The 18,562-nt window shown below is 37.4% G+C and overlaps 3 protein-coding genes across 4 annotated transcripts; 2 read left to right on the top strand and 1 right to left on the bottom strand.

The window, feature by feature from the left end:
• Positions 1–1,364: 1,364 nt before the first annotated feature.
• Positions 1,365–2,652, top strand: LOC121249650 (probable carboxylesterase 18). Its single transcript, XM_041148379.1, has one exon. The coding sequence runs from the start codon at positions 1,443–1,445 to the stop codon at positions 2,490–2,492; it is 1,050 nt and encodes a 349-aa protein (XP_041004313.1). The 5' UTR covers positions 1,365–1,442; the 3' UTR covers positions 2,493–2,652.
• Positions 2,653–5,713: 3,061 nt separating this feature from the next.
• Positions 5,714–12,182, top strand: LOC121249648 (probable sucrose-phosphate synthase 4). 2 transcript variants are annotated; one of them, XM_041148376.1, is made up of 14 exons: positions 5,714–6,206; positions 6,759–6,851; positions 6,969–7,189; positions 7,408–7,471; positions 7,743–7,942; positions 8,058–8,535; positions 8,845–8,976; positions 9,125–9,256; positions 9,351–9,527; positions 9,904–9,957; positions 10,061–10,123; positions 10,486–11,328; positions 11,440–11,567; positions 11,738–12,182. In XM_041148376.1, exons 1-14 carry the CDS (start codon positions 6,000–6,002, stop codon positions 12,009–12,011), a joined length of 3,066 nt encoding a protein of 1,021 aa, XP_041004310.1. In that variant the 5' UTR covers positions 5,714–5,999; the 3' UTR covers positions 12,012–12,182. The 2 variants fall into 2 exon arrangements, with proteins under 2 accessions (XP_041004310.1, XP_041004311.1); XM_041148377.1 differs by lacking the exon at positions 11,738–12,182 and having other exon boundaries at positions 10,486–11,345; positions 11,440–11,572.
• On the bottom strand, positions 12,023–17,901 carry LOC121249649. The gene is made up of 12 exons (XM_041148378.1): positions 17,625–17,901; positions 17,426–17,512; positions 16,602–16,735; positions 15,254–15,312; positions 15,116–15,170; positions 14,978–15,028; positions 14,398–14,437; positions 13,865–13,905; positions 13,692–13,796; positions 13,398–13,445; positions 12,940–13,059; positions 12,023–12,821 (listed from the first exon to the last, which is right to left on the bottom strand). Exons 1-12 carry the CDS (start codon positions 17,671–17,673, stop codon positions 12,753–12,755), a joined length of 858 nt encoding a protein of 285 aa, XP_041004312.1. The 5' UTR covers positions 17,674–17,901; the 3' UTR covers positions 12,023–12,752.
• Between the last annotated feature and the right edge of the window lie 661 nt (positions 17,902–18,562).

The following is an 18,562-nucleotide window of genomic DNA, read 5'->3' as shown; positions in this document are numbered from 1 at the left end:
TGCTAGACAGTAATATTTTCAGATGAATTTTACTGGTTTGTACAAATACCATTCATATCATTCGGTTCAATTTTGTCAGAAATGATTGTTCTTTTTATTGGATCGAACAATGACTAATGACTAGACCTTGCTGGCAGCCTGGTCCATGTTTTCATTGGATTCTTGTAGTTTTGTAGTGGTTCAGCAGTCAGCTAAGGTTAGGGTCTTTCCTAGGGCAGGGAAAACTCTACCCCTTATTCCTTCCCGGTTCCAGGGTTGACCCTATGTCTCTGGGCCTTTTGCAATTGTTCTGCCATGTTATAGAACTTATGGAGACAGCATGTTTTGAAGCTGTATGAATTATATCAATTGATTCATAACTCATTTAGTTCTTTTGGTTGTCTTCCTGTTTTGCTTCGAGTGTGGATCGCTTTAATAAAAACTGATATCTTATCCCAAACCACCATATTCTATGGCGGCTGTTTGGTGAAAAATAATAAATCTTATCTAATAAGTTACTAAAGAAAATGAAATGTAGCAATTTCAAAATTAATTCAAGAAACATTCCACCAATAAAACATTCCATCAACACGATCGATCCTGCATTTTGAAAACCCTAGTAGAGAATAAGTAAAATCCAAAATAGATCAAAACTAATTTTTTCTTATGCATCGGAGGAATCACGATCAAAGATTCAAAACAAGGCTCAGCTATTAAAGAGGAGGTTGTTGGGGGCTCATCGCTTATAAATATCTCAAATTGGTTGGTGTAAAACATGAGTTAGACACCAACTTCATTTCGAAGATTCATTCAAGATTAACAACATTTTTTTGCACACTTAAAAATTTTTAGAAATTTTACCTTTCTAGTCAAAATTACGACGATGATACACTTCAATCATAAAAAAAATTGTCATCTTGCACGTTCTATTTAGATTCGATTGAAAAAATTATACCCTATCCCCTATTTTTACTGAAATTAGGGTGTAAACTGTAAAGTACTGATTTTTACGAGCACATTGTATAACAAACGAGGAAAATGAGGTGACTCCAAACAAATAAAAATAATGATAATAACGCAGAAAGTTGTCTCTGCTAGCCGGCCCCGCCTTTTTGTCTCTCTGGATTGAGAAATTTTATTTATAATCTCGAATGGAAACTGCGTATATAGTCTTGGTAATAAATAAGGATAAAAAGAAAAAATATCATTTTAAAAATAATATTATTATAATTTAATAATTTTTTTTTAAAATATAACTGTATACACTCGTTTAGTAACTGTACGTAGACTATTGCTCTGGATTTTTATTATAAAGAGAGAGAAACAGAGTTGAAAAGAGCCTGCAACCGGTTTGTGTTGATAGTTTGACCTCAACACAACTGCATTGACTAACTACACCTTAGCCTAGAATTAGATCCACCATCACTATACGAAGTACGAACGAATTCGTGTTCCCCAGGGCTATGTCATCCACTCCTCAATGTGTCGCAGAAAGAGTCCGTCCCAAACCCAACCTCCCATGGAAGACGAAGCTCCTTCTTAAAGCAATGTCCTGGATCGTCCAACCTTCTCTCCGACCCAACATGACCGTCAACCGACGCCTCCTCAACTTCCTCGATCTCAAAGCCCCTCACTCTCCCAATCCCCACCCCCGGTCTGATGGTATTGCCTCCTCCGATAAAATCGTTGACCCTTATCGAAACCTCTGGTTCCGCCTCTTCAACCCAATCCACCCTACCACTGTTGGCAACGAGGTCGTAAGCATGCCCGTCATCGTTTTTTACCACGGCGGCGGCTTCATCCTAGGCCACGCTAACTCGATGGCGATGGACATCATGGCACGCCGACTCGCCCGTGAACTCCATGCCATCGTTCTCTCCGTTGACTACCGCCTCGCGCCGGAGCATAGGTTTCCGTGCCAGTACGAAGACGGGTTCGACGCGTTGAGATTCATCGACGAAATGGACAGCCGCGATCTACCTGCCAGCGCTGATCTTGGACGTTGTTTCCTTGCCGGAGAGAGTGCTGGAGGGAATCTGGCCCACCACGTGGCGGTCAGGGCTGGCGAGTACGACTTCAAGCGGGTGAATCTCCTCGGGCTCATAGCCATACAACCATTTTTTGGAGGGGAAGAGCGGGTGGAATCGGAGATGGAATTTTGCCAGGGTCCGGTTCTGTCATTGGAATTGACGGACTGGTTTTGGAAGGCCTTTTTGCCTGAAGGGTCAGACAGGGACCATCCAGCAGCGAATGTATTCGGGCCGAATAAGGTTGACATCTCTGGGCTGAGGTTCCCTCCCACGCTTCTTTTCATTGGAGGATGCGATCCGTTGAGGGACTGGGAGATTAGGTACTATGAGGGGCTAAAGAAATCCGAGAAACAAGTCTACTTAGTGGATTATCCGAATGCCGTCCATGGATTTGCAGGCTTCACCGATACGCCCGAATCATCTTTATTTTTATCAGAAGTAAAGGATTTCATGCAAAAACAAATGGCCAAATTGACGAGGTGACTCACGAAACTGCACCTTCATAATTTGCAAGTCATATGTATGGTTGTGTAATAATTTTCCGGATTGTGTAGCCCAGCAGTATTGTGAATTACTTGTTAAGATATGTCTGATACTATTGAATCCTAACGTCAGATAATGACGATTATGATATTTGGAAGGAGTTTATACCATATCCTATCTACACCACCTCTTACTATTCACACAACTTTCACATACCACATTTTTTTTTAATTTTTATTATTTTTTTCTTTTATCAAATATTTAATATATGAATAATGAATAGAATAATTGAATTAATTTAAAAAAAATAAACTAAAAAAAAAACTTAAAAAACCCAAAAGATGCGAAATCCATAATTTCTAATGGAAATAGAGTTGTTCATCGAAGAGGCAAAATCCCAATTCATGTAGCATTAGGCATAAAAATATAAACTATTTACAAGAATTATCATTATAATATCAGTGTGGTTTTTTCCAAAGATAAATTTCTGATTTCGCCGTCTCACGTCTACCTTCGTGAGGAAACTGTCAGGTGCTCTAAACTGCATGCAGTGTACGTGGCATTTCAGTTGTCTTTGATGCATGCGCTGACTGGCCAATTCATAGCAGCTCGTTTGATCAAGCTGGCGAGAAAGATTCGCAAAAAAATATATATAATATAAAACTGTTTTGATATGATGAAGGTGATCATGCCCTTAGATTAGTACGTAGTCATTAGATGAAGTGATATAAAGCCTACACCGTGTAAAAGCATTTTTCTTTCAAATCAAAGACTACAAATTATATACGAGCAAACGCTATGATGCGCTGACTATACGAGTAATGTTGCTCACTATCTTTTTTATCATCATCTTCTCATCATCACATGACATGATATTAAATAATTAAAAATTACTTGTATGTTTTATTGTGAACTTATCATTTAATATCACATCAAACTATATATATTCACCCAACAAAAGCCATACACGGTCTGATTCTATGTAAGTGGTTTCATTTGGTGCATTTCGTGGCATCTAACTTTATTTCATTTCTTTCTTTTTTTCCGTTCTCTTTATTATAATTTTATTTAGCACAAGTGTCACCCATTTGTATCGGAGAGATACACATATCAATGGCATCTTTATTGGTAGTAATATCATTGTGATGATCTGGAACAGCTTTTAACTCCTAATGATATTCTCGTGTCCTAGAATAGAAGTTGGAATCCTTGTGACCATATTGATGCATACTTTTGCAAATTGAAGTTTCATGGTGGGGACAATTCCAAGCATATTAAAAAAGATTAAAAAAATAAGGAAATAACTATATCATGTGTAGCCCAAATTAGTGGCTGTGATGCCAAAAAGTGCAAGTGGCAGGCATGCATTTCATGGGAAGTTTGGAGGTGAGGAAAGAAGATATAGAGAAAAAAGAAAAAAAGAGTCGAATGGCCACAATTATGATAAGACTCGTAACCAATTGGATATTCCTAGAAATATCCATTGGGTACCGCCATTCTTTCTTCAGCCCCATATACCTCACAGCATGCTGCCCACTACTTGATCTCTTTGTGCCTAGCTAGCTATATGATGTAACCTTCCCAACTCCCATGTCCATATATTACATCTTCTATTATAGCCAGCTTTTAGTTTCCTTTTTCATTTTTTTTTTCTCCTGTTTGCTTTCTTTCTTTCTTTCCTACCAGACTTTAATCTCCCTTAATTGCCTTAGAATATTCTTTACTTCTTTCTTGTAGAATACAATAGTCTTTTAGGCAGCGTTCACATTTTACAGCATATATATCCTAGTCAGCCCAAGTGGATTGTTCTCCTTATATATGCTGAAGTATCCGATGCCGCCTAAAAGTTTTATGTTTATTCAACCATGAATGGAAAAAAAAACTTATTAACTAGAGGGGCACGTGGAGAGGTGTGCCGTGAAAAAGCATGCAATTATTTCATCCAGTTGGAGCCCTGCATTTTCTTGATAATCAAAGTCCATTAACATTACATTTGAAAGCACCTACTTTGAAGAATCATTTCTAATGGGAGCCAGAGAGAGCCATAGTTTTTGTCTCTTGGGGCTCTCACTTAGCTAGCTAATAGCTAGTATATATCATTTTATGATTTGAGTTTTGCTATATACAGTCATTTTTACGTATTCTTTATACATTCCAATTATGTGATTGATTAAAACAATTCTTTTATATTAAAAAAAAATAACACAACCAATCACATTAGTGAAGTGCACAAAAAATACGCAAAAGTGATTGCATATAGAATTTTTGTTATGATTTATCCACCACAAACTTATAAATCCGATGGAGTGCCTATATATAGAATATATACATACATACATACATATATATCTATATATAAAGCTGGTTTTCAAACTTCTCTCTTTCTCAGTAGTTTTTATTAGCTTGCATCCTAGTTATTTTGAGAAGATAGTACTTCTTTCGGGTCTTGAATTTCCTTTTGTGGGAACCAATTACAATACTTGGATACTTTTTTTTTTTTTTTTCCCCACGAAATTAAAAAGACGTGTCGTGATAAATGAATAGATACCAAATATTGGAAACTAATGCAAATATTTGGTCGTACTTCAAATATAACCTTGACGCGTTCGATTGGCGGCTGCTGTGATTGCAACAAGTACAAGGTGACAAGGATTATAGAGGAATCAGACATGTTCGACAACGGAAACCCTTGTCTCTTTGTGGGGAGGAAGACAAGAAGCACTTAATGGAGAGTAGTGTTTCTACGTGCATCATGCAAACAAATTAAACATATTGTTTATGTTATTAATCCTGCCCTTTTGTTTTCATGCAAACAATCACAGGACTGCGCGATGCATGCAAAACAAAAATATTGCTAAAAACCACCCCAAATATCTCTTGTAATAATATTATCAAGCATAATTATGCTATAAATTATACACGTATAAACTGTTGAAAATAAAAAGTTAAGCCTTGAGGATGGATAGGAAGGAATAGTAATTGGTATATTTAAAAAGGATTCTCCACAATGGATTAAAATGAATTTTTAGTGTCTGTACTGAAGAATAAGGATGTTTAGGTAATATGCTTCGTGAAAGAATATATAAGAGAGATTTGAAGCCACCCAATTAATTTATACATATATATATAGTCATTAATTTATTTGTCTTATAGTTTAGATGAAAATACTAAAAACTGAAATTCGAGGTCTTTTTAAGGAGCCCATCTCCTTTGTCCAATTCGTTTCAGGCTACGAAGTCTTTGAAACCATACCCTCCCTCTCTCTCTCTCTCTCTCAAGATGCTACTTTCTCTAGCAAAGGGATTTTATAAGACTATGAAACTTCAGATTACCACTCATTTCTCATTGCTTTTATAAGCTTAAACAGCTATAAAAGCCATTCATTTCCCTCTTCCCTGACATACCCAGAAGCTTTTACGTAAGTCGGTGCTTTTCATTTTCTCTCTTCCCAAACTCAATCCCTACAAAGAAGCTCTCAAGAGGGGAGGGGAGGAGAAGTTAAAAGTGATGGCAAGAAACGAGTGGATTAATGGATATTTAGAGGCGATTTTGGACGCGGGAAGTAAAACAAGTAAGAGGTCTGATGGGAAACCGACTATTGCAAAGTTCGAAGAGAAAGAAAAAGAGGAAAAGGTGTTCAGTCCCACAAAGTATTTCGTGGAAGAAGTTGTTAACAGCTTTGATGAATCTGACCTCTACAAGACTTGGATCAAGGTTCGTTTCCTATCTATCTCTATCTGCAATTAAATTTACATTGATTAACGCTCCATTAATTGTGTTTGGAAATTAACGTCTAATATAAATAGCACTGAGTTCCTATACGCACAGCTTCCAGCATCCCATAATTTTTTTCCCCAAGTAACACGTAATTTATATGGTTATCTTACCATAACATAATCACACAATTAATTAATGAACATAATAAGGCCAATAAGGAAAGATAAATTTAGCGAGCATATATCCCAAGTTTGTGTGGCGATTTTAGCACCAAAGTTGTCTCTTCTATTTCCTGGCCCTACGAAACAAGAGCATGCAATTGAAACACTAATAGATGGGGAGTAGGGACCACACTCTCTTTCAAACTGTCTGTTGAACTTTTCTCATGAGGGTGGCACGCGATACAAGACATGATCAATACTTATGGTTAATTATCTTACCAAAGCCCCAGATACCGATCAAAAATAACTTGAATCTCAATTGTGTTAGTAAAAGGAGATAAATATGAATGAAAATAACTTGTGATTGGCGGTGAGCTATCACGTACAGGTTATAGCAACAAGGAGTGGTACCCGTGATCGCAGTAATAGGCTGGAGAATATGTGCTGGCGCATTTGGCATCTCGCTCGCAAAAAGAAACAGGTGAGCCACTATACATCATATTCCAAAATCAATGGCCGGTAAAGTGTACTGTACTGATCGAATTTTATAGCAGAAACTAATAATAATAATAATAATGATAATCTATCGCAACTGCAGATAGCATGGGACGATGCAAAGAAGCTAGCAAACCAGCGCCTAGAGCGTGAAAAAGGCCGTAATGATGCTGCAGATGACCTCTCAGAGCTCTCAGAGGGCGAGAAGGAGAAGGGCGAATCCAATGTCTCAGAATCTGTGAAGAATATTTCCAGGATCAACTCCGATATACATATCTGGTCAGATGAGGAAAAGTCTCGGCGACTTTACATTGTCCTCATCAGGTATTTTGGATTGCTGGCTAAACTTGTTATTTTGGAAACAAGGGATTGTCCCTGCGACTAATTTGGTCCAAACTCAGTTCAATGATCTTCCCAAGGTACCTTTATTATGATCCTTCCAAAATTTTAAAGAGAGAGGAGGAAAAATACAAAGGTGGTTCTATAATATGACGGAAATGAATAACTTTCGGTTTTTAATACTACGGTATTTATTCTTGTAGTATTCATGGGTTGGTGCGAGGAGAAAATATGGAACTTGGAAGAGATTCTGATACTGGTGGTCAGGTGGTTATTTCATACTGCCCCTACTTCTTCCATTTAAAATATTTCAGATGTTTTTACAATAAATAAAACAAAATTCAAATTTTATGTAAAAATGGCCAGCCCAACCAAAGAAAAACTGGGCTTCTCAGTCACTTATCCTCACAATAAGGACCTCACTTCTGATATTAAGGAACCCATATAAAGGCCTATGTCTGAGCCCACCAAAGGCCACAGCCGAATCAGTCTCAAATCTTTCAAACCTAATACTGGTCTCTGTTTTTGCATATTTAAGGTGAAATATGTTGTGGAACTTGCTCGGGCTCTGGCCAACACAAAAGGAGTCCATCGAGTTGATCTTCTAACCAGACAAATCAGCACACCGGAAGTAGACTCTAGCTATGGTGAGCCCAACGAGATGCTGTCATGCCCATCTGATGGAAGTGGTAGCTGTGGAGCTTACATTATCCGCATTCCTTGTGGGCCACGCGATAAGTAATTACCTTTTTATTTTTTTTGGTCTTAAACCTATACCTAGTGAGTTAATTTCTCGGATAAAGGAGCGGAAATACCGATCCACGAGTCTAACAAATAGGCAACTTTGTGACAGGTACATACCAAAAGAGTCACTTTGGCCTCATATACCTGAATTTGTTGATGGAGCTCTAAACCATATAGTTAACATGGCAAAAGCTCTAGGTGAAGTGAATGGGGGAAAGCCAACTTGGCCTTATGTAATTCACGGCCACTACGCTGATGCTGGGGAGGTAGCGGCACTCTTATCTGGGGCCTTGAATGTGCCTATGGTGCTAACTGGCCACTCATTGGGCCGGAACAAGTTTGAGCAACTGCTTAAGCAAGGGAGGTTTTCGAGGGAGGACATAAATGCAACCTACAAAATAATGAGAAGGATTGAAGGTGAGGAACTAGGTCTGGATGCTGCTGACACGGTGGTGACTAGCACGAGGCAAGAGATTGAAGAGCAATGGGGATTGTACGATGGGTTCGACCTCAAGCTTGAGAGGAAGCTTAGGATTAGGAAACGGCGTGGAGTTAGTTGTTACGGGCGACACATGCCAAGGATGGCGGTAAGCACAATCTCTTGTTGATTGTGGTTTTTCCTACAACTGAAAGAATGGCTTGATTTTCTAGTAATTTATAGTCAAATCACAGACTAAAGGTATACTGTGTGAACTCACATAAAACTAATTACTATGTGGCATTGCCGCATAGGTACATTATAAAAGTTACCCTAACTAAATTCTCAGGAGTTAAAAGGTTTTGAATTCGCATCAAACTTCCTTGGTCTTTGTAGGACATATTGAGCTTAGCTATAGTAAAGAGTATATTGCAGCATGAAGATCCACAACTGCATACTAATTACTAAGTGGCATCAGGTTATACCACCGGGCATGGACTTCAGCTATGCCACCACCCAAGATTCAGTGGAAGGTGATGGTGATCTCAAGTCATTGATTGGCCCCGAGAGATCTCAGACCAAAAGGAATCTGCCTCCAATATGGTCCGAGGTTGAAATACTTCTGCTAATCTTTCTTACCATTCACATTGTGTCCATGAAAATGAATCTACATGTTACATAGACTGCGATCAACTACGAGGAAAAAAAAAAGCATTTACGAATGGGACATTTGGTTTAACTCGATTTTATAAATGCAGATAATGCGATTTTTCACGAACCCCCACAAGCCCATGATACTTGCATTGTCCCGTCCTGACCCAAAGAAAAATGTCACCACATTGCTCAAGGCTTTTGGGGAATGCCAACATCTCCGAGAGCTAGCTAACTTGGTAATTTTAACGTTGAAGTAAATTTCGCAACGGTTCAAACACGGTTCAACAGAGGTGGGACTAATATGCTTGGGGCAAATTTTTACTTTTGCAGACACTAATACTAGGCAACAGAGATGACATTCAAGAAATGCCCAATAGCAGCTCGGTCGTTCTCGAAACGGTACTCAAGCTCATTGACAAGTACGACTTATATGGTCAGGTGGCCTATCCGAAGCATCACAAGCAATCTGAAGTTCCTGACATTTATCGTCTGGCTGCAAAAACAAAGGTACGTTGCCCAATGACGGATCCAATGAACACCTAGGATGGCCATGACCCCAGCCCCTTGCTAAATCTTTTTCTTTATAAAACGGGCTTCAACGGCCTTTTACGGCCTTCACGGTCCATGCGGATGGCCTGCCAAATCTTCTAGAAAGCCACTTGGCAAGGCCCATGATATATCAGATAGATTACTATTCTAAACGTGAGACTTATTTGCCAACTGGCCTGACGGCACAGGACCCAGATCATGGTTCGACCCCTTCTCCCAATGTATCAAAAAATGGAGACTTATTTATATATTTATCACTCTTGCCTCAAACATTAGATTTCGTTCAAATCCCACTAAATTTGCTAACGTAATACTTGGGGGTTCTCTCTTGAAGGGAGTTTTCATCAACCCAGCTCTCGTGGAACCTTTCGGTCTCACACTCATTGAGGTAAGGCTCGGTTTATGTACTCAGAAGCAAAAATCTGATCATAGAAGTTATTAATTTCCTATAATTTGCTTATCTTTTATCCCGTATAATAAATATCTTGCAGGCAACTGCATATGGTTTACCTGTGGTCGCAACGAAAAACGGAGGACCTGTTGATATTCTAAAGGTAATGACGAACCTCAAATGTTTTTTCCAACCTACTAAAGCTATACTCAATTGTGTTTCCTATTTAAAGATGCACTTCATTGTTTCCTCTATACAATCTAGCCAGATCTCGCAATCAATTGCGTTGCTGTTCTCTTAATATAATCATTCGAACGCTGGGATATGCACCACATGCATCTTCATCTCTATTTCAATCAACTAGCATACGTTTAAACCTAATCTACTCGATCCCTGCTGATCCTACTTATAATCGGCACTCTAGAAAAAAAGCCTGCGGAATGCATTCCTTGCCTATGATCACCCAAATCTATATAAGGGAATGGCAATATTTCACCAAACTAATGGAGGGCTCTGTTCTACCAGGCACTAAACAATGGACTCCTCGTTGATCCACATGATCAGAACGCCATAGCAGATGCATTGCTAAAGCTTGTCGCTGAGAAAAATCTTTGGTTCGAATGCCGAAAGAATGGCCTTAAGAATATCCACCGTTTTTCATGGCCAGAGCACTGCCGTAACTACCTCTCCCATGTTGAGCACTGTCGAAATCGCCACCCCACCACCCGTCTTGAGATCATGCCAATTCTTGAAGAACCGATGAGTGATTCTCTACGGGATGTGGAAGACGTTTCTTTGAGATTCTCCACAGACGGAGACTTAAGGATCAATGGAGAGCTTGATGCAGCAACCAGACAAAAGGAACTCGTTGAAGCCATAACCAGAATGGCTGCCTCCAATGGCCATCACGGTGCCAATTACTGTCCAGGTAGAAGGCAGTGGCTATTTGTAATAGCCATAGATTGTTACAACAGCACCGGGGATTGCACTGAAATGTTCCAGGAAACTATCAAGAGTATTATGCAAGCTACACAGTCCGGTTTTGGCTTGGGTTGGATAGGCTTTGTATTGTTAACTGGTTTAACTTTACAAGAGACCACAGAAGCATTGAAATGCTGCCAGGTAAATATAGAAGCCTTTGATGCATTGGTGTGTAAGAGTGGGAGTGAAATGTATTATCCATGGAGAGATATGGTAGCTGATGTGGATTATGAAGCTCACATAGAATATAGATGGCCGGGCGAGAATGTGAGGTCGATGGTGACAAGGCTTGCTAGGATAGAAGATGGAGCTGAGGATGACATCGTGGAGTATGTGGGTGCATGCAGCTCTAGGTGCTACTCTTATAGTGTGAAACCGGGAGCAAAGGTGAGAAATTTCAGATGATGGTATGAAAATGTCTAATAAATAGAAGGTGGTACCTTCATTTTCTGATCCCATAACATTTCTAACTATGATTCCAATTTATATAAATAGCAGACTCGAAGGATAGACGACCTCCGCCAGAAGCTGAGGATGAGAGTCTTTCGATGCAATCTTGTGTACACACATGCAGCATCGAGGTTAAATGTTGTACCTTTGCTTGCATCAAGAGTGCAGGCACTAAGGTCAGACCACTTTTCTTAAATATATAAAGAATGACATGCGGACTTACACACAAGCAGCATTGTAATGCCTTTATATGAAACATATACATTAATCCACATAACAAAATCAGTTGGAATACCAGAATAAAAGTTGAACAGGAAAAGTTTTCAATCATTGTTGTGTTATGCAGGTACCTTTCAGTCATATGGGGTATTGATCTATCCAAAGTGGTTGTGTTCGTGGGTGAAAGAGGGGATACAGATTATGAAGACCTGCTTGCCGGCCTCCACAAAACCCTTATTCTAAGAGGCTCTGTGGAGTATGGCAGTGAGAAGCTTCTTCGCAGTGAAGACAGTTTTAAAAGAGAAGATGTAGTTCCACAAGATAGCCCCAACATCGCCTTTGTAGAGACTTATGGAGCCCATGATATCTCAGCAGCTCTAAAAGCTCTTGGAATCAAGTGAACGGACGTTCCCTTCGTTTCTCTTTTCTTTCTTTCTTCTTTCTTCTTTTTTACCATTACCATTATTATTATTATTATTGTTATTACTATCATTTTTAGGGTCTTTAAAGCAAATAATTATATAGTTAACTCAAAAGTGAGAATGTAAATATAGAAGAATACCGAGTCTCAATATTTTGTTAAAAATTTCTATTTTATCTAAGATTATACATCTAAGCTTTTCAAAAACTTCGTCTTGAGCATACACACGATCTCTGATATGATTCATAGAAGTAACAAAATAGCCACTCGCAAACAAAAAGAACTCTCCACAAAATGTTTAAATGCATTCTTGATGTGCCTTTGTGTGTGCAGTTATTTGGCGATTTTGGGCATTGAAGTTTAGGTGTATAATATATAATCTTTTATAATCAAGAACCGGCAATTTAGGACAGGTGATGTGTGGGTATCAAAGCATTTTTCTGTATTGAATTATCGATATTGTTTCACTGCCCCTTGAGTGCGTATTCCCTTGTTTCGTTCACAAAGAAACAGTTCAGATCACTAACATATTTTTTTTAATAGCAAGATTATCTATAAAATTGGCCTTCAACGACTCTAATAGTTTCATCACATTATGTTTCAACGACTTGAAAGTATTGAATTCTTTAAAATTTAAAGAATTACCTGTAGAGCGAGTCACTGATGCTTTCTTTCTTAGTCTTTGAGTTCTCCAAGTTTCAAGTACTTATTTCACATTTTTTCATCCATGAATGTCCACACCCACCTCGTATTCCTCTCCGCAAGCACATTTAACAACATGGGAAATTCCCTGCAAAAAGCAGAGGCTTCCATAATGCAAGGGGATATTTTACATGGAAAATACAAATTGTGTCGAAACTTGCTTAATATCGGGAAGGCAAAAAGCAAAAGCTTATCACAGTATTTACCTTCAGTTTTCCAATTTGGTCTAGCAGAGACTGCAAATACTCAGTTTCTCCTACTTTATCTGATAGAAGGACTCTGTGTTCCTCTTCCAGGGTCTTAATATCCATTGCTCTAAGTTCTGGCTGTATTCATCCACACATTATGAGAATGCAATAGTTGCATAAAATAGTATAAGAATATTTGAATATATTGGATTCAGTCTCTCTCACTGCCCAATCGGCTTGACTTGCAGAATCTCAAATTTTCATCAATTTTCTTTGAAACCCCCAGTTGAGCATTCCAAATTACTCCAAATACAAGATAACTATACAAATTTTTGTAAAATAAAACGATGCAAGTGGTGGCATCTTCATCAAGCCATTATTTAGGCATCAAATGGTCCATTCTTAAACACTTCTGCATTACCATGTAACTAAAAGTGCATACATGCAGTCATATTTGAGCTGAGTAAACGACTGACCTTAAATTCATTTGCCCTGCACCTCACTTGCTCAAGAAGCTGCATCATCTGAAATACAGAGGGATGCTTGTGCAAAGATTCGATATACCAAGATAAGCGAGCAGCTTTTAATTAGAAATGCTACTGAGGACTATTATTCCCTCAGAGTTATACAATCAGCATATGGACTATCTTTACATGCTCGATATTAGTTACTAGACTTGAGAAGTTATACAATCAGCATATGCACTATCCAAATTGATAAATCAATATACATCTCAATTCGGTTGACTAATAGGCATATAAAGATGTAACCTTGCTGTTCTCCATGACAAGGTTGGATTTCATTTGTGAAATTGCATTGAGGTTGGCTTTAGCAGAATCTAGTTTCACCGCTAGGTTCATCTTTGCTTCATTCCCCTGTCACTCCAAAGATGAGTTATGACCTTCCACCTCCAAAAGTATTAAGAGAAATGGAAGAGTTGTACCAGATTGTCCATAATGAGATCGCTATTAATGCTAGACTTCCCTGCAAGAGAAACCCAATTCAAGAGGAAGATGTGAACGCAATATTTAAGTAAAAACAGTATCCTTCAGAAAATCGAACCTTGGCTCAAAAAACATTTTCTCCCCCCATAAGAATGGGTTGGGGGTAAGGTCGAGGTTTCAAGATCCACTAGATGTGTCTGAAACTTACCAATAGAAAAGAAAAACATTGTTTTAAAAAGGATATGGTGCTTCTTTTTAACTCTACCTTGTTTCAGGAAAATCGACACTCTTGCATTTTCTTGGATATACATGCAACATGTGAAAAGTTGACAGCTAACATTTTCCAGAGATTCAGATGGAAGAGAGAAATTTCAACTAACAGATACAGTCCCTTATGACCCTTAGACATTAAGGAAAACTTCAAAGGCAACAAACACAACAAAAATTTGGCTGCATGTCCCCACAAACTGGAAGGAGTTAGCTGAGATGTAAACCACTTTCTCAACTACATAAAGAATTCCAAGAGCCATACCTTCAGTTTCACCTGTTTGCTTATCGACTCTTGTCTTGACCTGTATAAAATCTTATTAGCAGTATAAAATATAATTTGCAGTCTACACCATAATTTTCTATCAATAGGACTTGTGAAATCACGCGCAAAAATACAACTGAAGAAAGGAGGAAAAAAACTAAAAAGTGGCATCTTTTACAAACAGCACTTCAACTAGTTTAGTTCATGCATACGTGGTTGTGACTGCATGATTTAAATGTGTCTAAACAAAATATAGTATAGCAACACACATACAGACACGGTAGAAAATCAACATTCACATTATAAAGTGTATTCAGGAGAGGACTTTGTAAATGGAACAATTTAAGTCTATGATACTGGGGAAATCAAGAATAGACTTCAGCAAATGCAGACTCCCGAGATTATATCAGCTTGTGGATGGAACAACACACGCACCCACACAAGCATCAGGCAGCTGATTTGTCGCCTAGAAGATGCCTTTTGAGTAGTACTATCTAGCTGAAGCTATCACAGCTATGCTGAATAAGAAACAGACGAGGGAGGGGGAGTCGTAAAAACAGTTTGATCTAGACAAACGTACCAAACCATGTTCTCCCAACTCTCTGCTAATGTTGTGAGAATTGACCCAATCCTACAAAAAAAAAGGAGATCATCAACTAAAGGTTGGAATTTGAACAAAAGGCATTAGATTTACAAGAAAGAGCTTCCGGAACCAGACCTGTTGTTCCCGTAATTTGCAATTGATGTCCTCTGCAACCTTGGTGTAGTAGATGCTGTTATTGTGAACAGATTGCATTGATAATGGTTGAACAATATCTCATGCACTACAATTATCGCAGGTTTTTCTTTGAAGTACCTTTTCTCTATAAGTTTGGCGGACAAGCTGGCTTTTTCTTGTTGAATAAGGTCCAACGTCTGTTTGTTATAGAATCATGGTTAAAACCAAGAGAGTGGCACAAAAAACCATTTGTCCATTAACTGATCAGGCGAGTGACATATGTGCTTATTTCTTTATAAAAACAAAAATTAGTCGCAGTGATATCCCTTACATGCGATCCATTTCAACCTTTCAAGGCCAGGTATATAGTTATAGTAGAGTAGTTAAGGATCGTGATTCTCAATTTGACTTATTTCTGTTTCACACCCCATTTGACTCTAGGCAATCCACTGAAAAGTAATAAAGTAACATTATGAAACATGCTTAGTTTATTAAAATTGTTTTGCGCACAGGCTTGAACAGTGTTTCCACTGTTCATACGAGGGTGTCTACATAGACCCCGTGCAGCTAGCATAATTGTTTGTTTATATTGAAAAACAATGCGAGGATGTCTATCAAATGTGCCCATCAAATATGTCTAATACTATAAATAAGTTTTTTTATTTTTCTTTTATTTGTTTTAATCATTTTTTTAAATATTCTTAACCATTAAGAAAAAAAATAAAAAAAATAAAAATTTATTAATAGTCATTTCTTTAACTATTAAATATATATATACATGAGTGAGCATATTTGATGTCATACTATCATTTTCCTATATAGAATGCCTCCATGGATTGTCCCTCTCATCAAAAATAAAATAATGAAATAATAATAGCAATAATAAAATTTAAAAAAAAAAAAAGACGACCACTGTGATTTAAAATAAAAAATCAACTAGAGAAAGCCTTCAACCTTCTTCGTGCTGTCTGTACAATTAACAGCTAAACAATAACTTCTGTCACTAAAATATTCCACGTCACTTTCCTCCACCATTCATATCAAAACAAACAGATCCAAAATATCTACAAGCTCATACTATAAGGAATACGCCGGAGCAAATCCTGGAATAATGACCTTATGAAGTAGAATGTTACAATTGCGTAATAATATCCGGTCAAAAGCAACTCTTGTTACGAACTTACGAAGTAGCATTTTGCAATTGTGTAATTACAACGACCTTAAAATATTACAATTGGGACGCACAAAAGGGACGGCATCCCAAGAATGCAAAGCATCGCATGTTTAAGGAATGGAGAAAAATACTTGATGCAAAATGGTCCCTTTCTCTCTATGAGTATTTTTAAATAAATTTTCCTCTTTCAAATATTAATTACTTCTTTGCAAATGTTTCTACGTTATCTTGTGTAAACACATGGGCTCACTAACTAAGGGCTTCAAGTGCGCACACACGGATAAAAACAGACCCACGAGGAAGAGGTACTACCTGTGCAAGTGTTGATGAATCAGACTCCAAAGAGGCACTCCTTCTCTGTTTTTCTAATATCTGTAAGCATATCTGACCCTTCGCTTTCCTCATTTGCTCGGCATCTTCTTTTAGTTTCTTTGTTTCAGATTTTGCTGCAACATAGTGATAACCAGCGCACGAACGTCACCGAACGATGATTGTAATTATTATAGATGGTAAATAAAGAGGCGCATTTCATATGCTTTCGATTCCAGAAAATAAATTTACTCGTCCGATGAACTGAAAAAGGATATCTGATAAAGATACAACGCCGCCAATATTAACAACAATAATCATACAAAAAACACTAGTAATTTTAAAAGACAAAAACAATAGTACTAATTCCAAACCCTCTGTCGATAACCAAGGCTTCAAAACCCAAACATTTGGGAAAGTGGAAGAAAAATGAAAAAAAAAAAAGGAGTAACAGGCGGCACAGAAATAAACGAAGGCCTTTACTATAACCTAGGAAATTTAACCTCTCTGTACAACTTAGATCATGCAACCAAACGGAACACCACTGAAAATTTTATTTTTAAATTTCAAAAGATTTATAATAATAGTTGCTTCCAAATTTCCAATAACAATTAATTCATTTAACCAGAGAACGTATTTCAAAATGAACAGCCTAATATGCACTACAAGCTTTTTTTCAGGGGAAAAAAAAAACACCAAGAAAACATACACATGTAATATGATTACATACACATGAAATATAATTACATAAACATACAAATGCATTCCTGCGTATGTGCATACATGTAGGGAAGTAACGCGAAGAAGAAGAAATTAAGCAGACTAACCCGAATTAAGATCGTTTTCCATGGTTTGAATGGTGGTTAATTGCATTTGCTCTTCGACTGAAATCTTCGCCGCTTGATCCTCCACATCTATTAGTATTCATTCAAGTTAATGTTAAAAATCGCTGTAATTCTCTAATTTTCTTAAATATTTCTTGACTTTAAAAGAATAAATTAGAGAGAGAGAGAGAGAGAGAGGTACCGTTCATCTGAGACCGCAAGGTTTTCATGTACTGCAAGTACTCGTCCATCTTCGAGTTCCTGCGGATTCACAGAGAAAATGAAATTCGCTTACACCAAATTTGGCTTGTACAGAGAGGGATATACAAAGATTAATCTAATCAATCGAATCAACCTTACGGTTGCCCCCACAGTAAGGCAGAGAGATATCTAGAGCGTGCGCGTGAGTTTTTCGACCTTTCTGGTCTTCGCGAAATGAATTAATAGAGCGAGCAGATTTTGGAGGGAAAAAGCCATATTTTTGTGCTTATGCGCAATCTTTTTAAAAAGGAAAATATTCTAGTAATAAATGTATTAAATAAAAATAATTTTATAAATTAATATATATGATGTAATTTTTCAGATTGTAAAATTATTTTTTATTATAAAATATATCTAATTGATTATAAAAATCACGCCAGTTTGTAGAATTACTTTTATGTAATCTCTTGATGGTTGTAACCAAAGTTTTAAATTTCGTACCGTACCGACCTGAATTTCGGTCCGTACAAGCCTATATTTCGGTCGGTACCGGCCGATATTTTGGCCTGTGTTTTTTTTTTTTTCATTTTTTCAAACTACAAGCTTATTTTTTAACCCTCAATTCAGACTAGACTATTTATAATTTATATATATATATGTATTTATATATAATTTATTTATATATAGACTCTTGTTTTAGAATATAATTTATATATATATTTATATATATAATTTATTTATAGATCGACTATCCCGAAACGTTATCCCGAAACGCTATCTCGAAACGGTACCGGTACCGAAATATTTCGTTCTAGTGCCTTGACCGGTACAGTGTCCGGTACGGTATTCAAAATATTGGTTGTAACAGTACACTTTTAAAAATGTGTGATTTATTATTAAAAAATAATTTTTTTCATGTACATTTTACATTTATTCATT

The sequence above is a fragment of the Juglans microcarpa x Juglans regia genome, chromosome 2D (genome assembly GCF_004785595.1).
Source record: "Juglans microcarpa x Juglans regia isolate MS1-56 chromosome 2D, Jm3101_v1.0, whole genome shotgun sequence".
Taxonomy (NCBI): Eukaryota; Viridiplantae; Streptophyta; class Magnoliopsida; order Fagales; family Juglandaceae; genus Juglans; species Juglans microcarpa x Juglans regia.
Note: the sequence above shows the minus strand (reverse complement) of the source record. Positions and strands in the feature narration are given on the sequence as shown.

Excerpts from the sequence above, each read along its gene's own strand:
- LOC121249649 (XM_041148378.1), bottom strand. The coding sequence starts at position 17,673 with ATGGACGAGTACTTGCAGTACATGAAAACCTTGCGGTCTCAGATGAAC. Across the intron at positions 16,736-17,425 it reads GGAAAACGATCTTAATTCGG|CAAAATCTGAAACAAAGAAA; the intron begins GTTAGTCTGCTT and ends ACTATGTTGCAG. Across the intron at positions 15,171-15,253 it reads GCCAAACTTATAGAGAAAAG|CATCTACTACACCAAGGTTG; the intron begins GTACTTCAAAGA and ends TCACAATAACAG.
- LOC121249648 (XM_041148376.1), top strand. The coding sequence starts at position 6,000 with ATGGCAAGAAACGAGTGGATTAATGGATATTTAGAGGCGATTTTGGAC. Across the intron at positions 6,852-6,968 it reads TCGCTCGCAAAAAGAAACAG|ATAGCATGGGACGATGCAAA; the intron begins GTGAGCCACTAT and ends TCGCAACTGCAG. Across the intron at positions 10,124-10,485 it reads GACCTGTTGATATTCTAAAG|GCACTAAACAATGGACTCCT; the intron begins GTAATGACGAAC and ends CTGTTCTACCAG.
- LOC121249650 (XM_041148379.1), top strand. The coding sequence starts at position 1,443 with ATGTCATCCACTCCTCAATGTGTCGCAGAAAGAGTCCGTCCCAAACCC.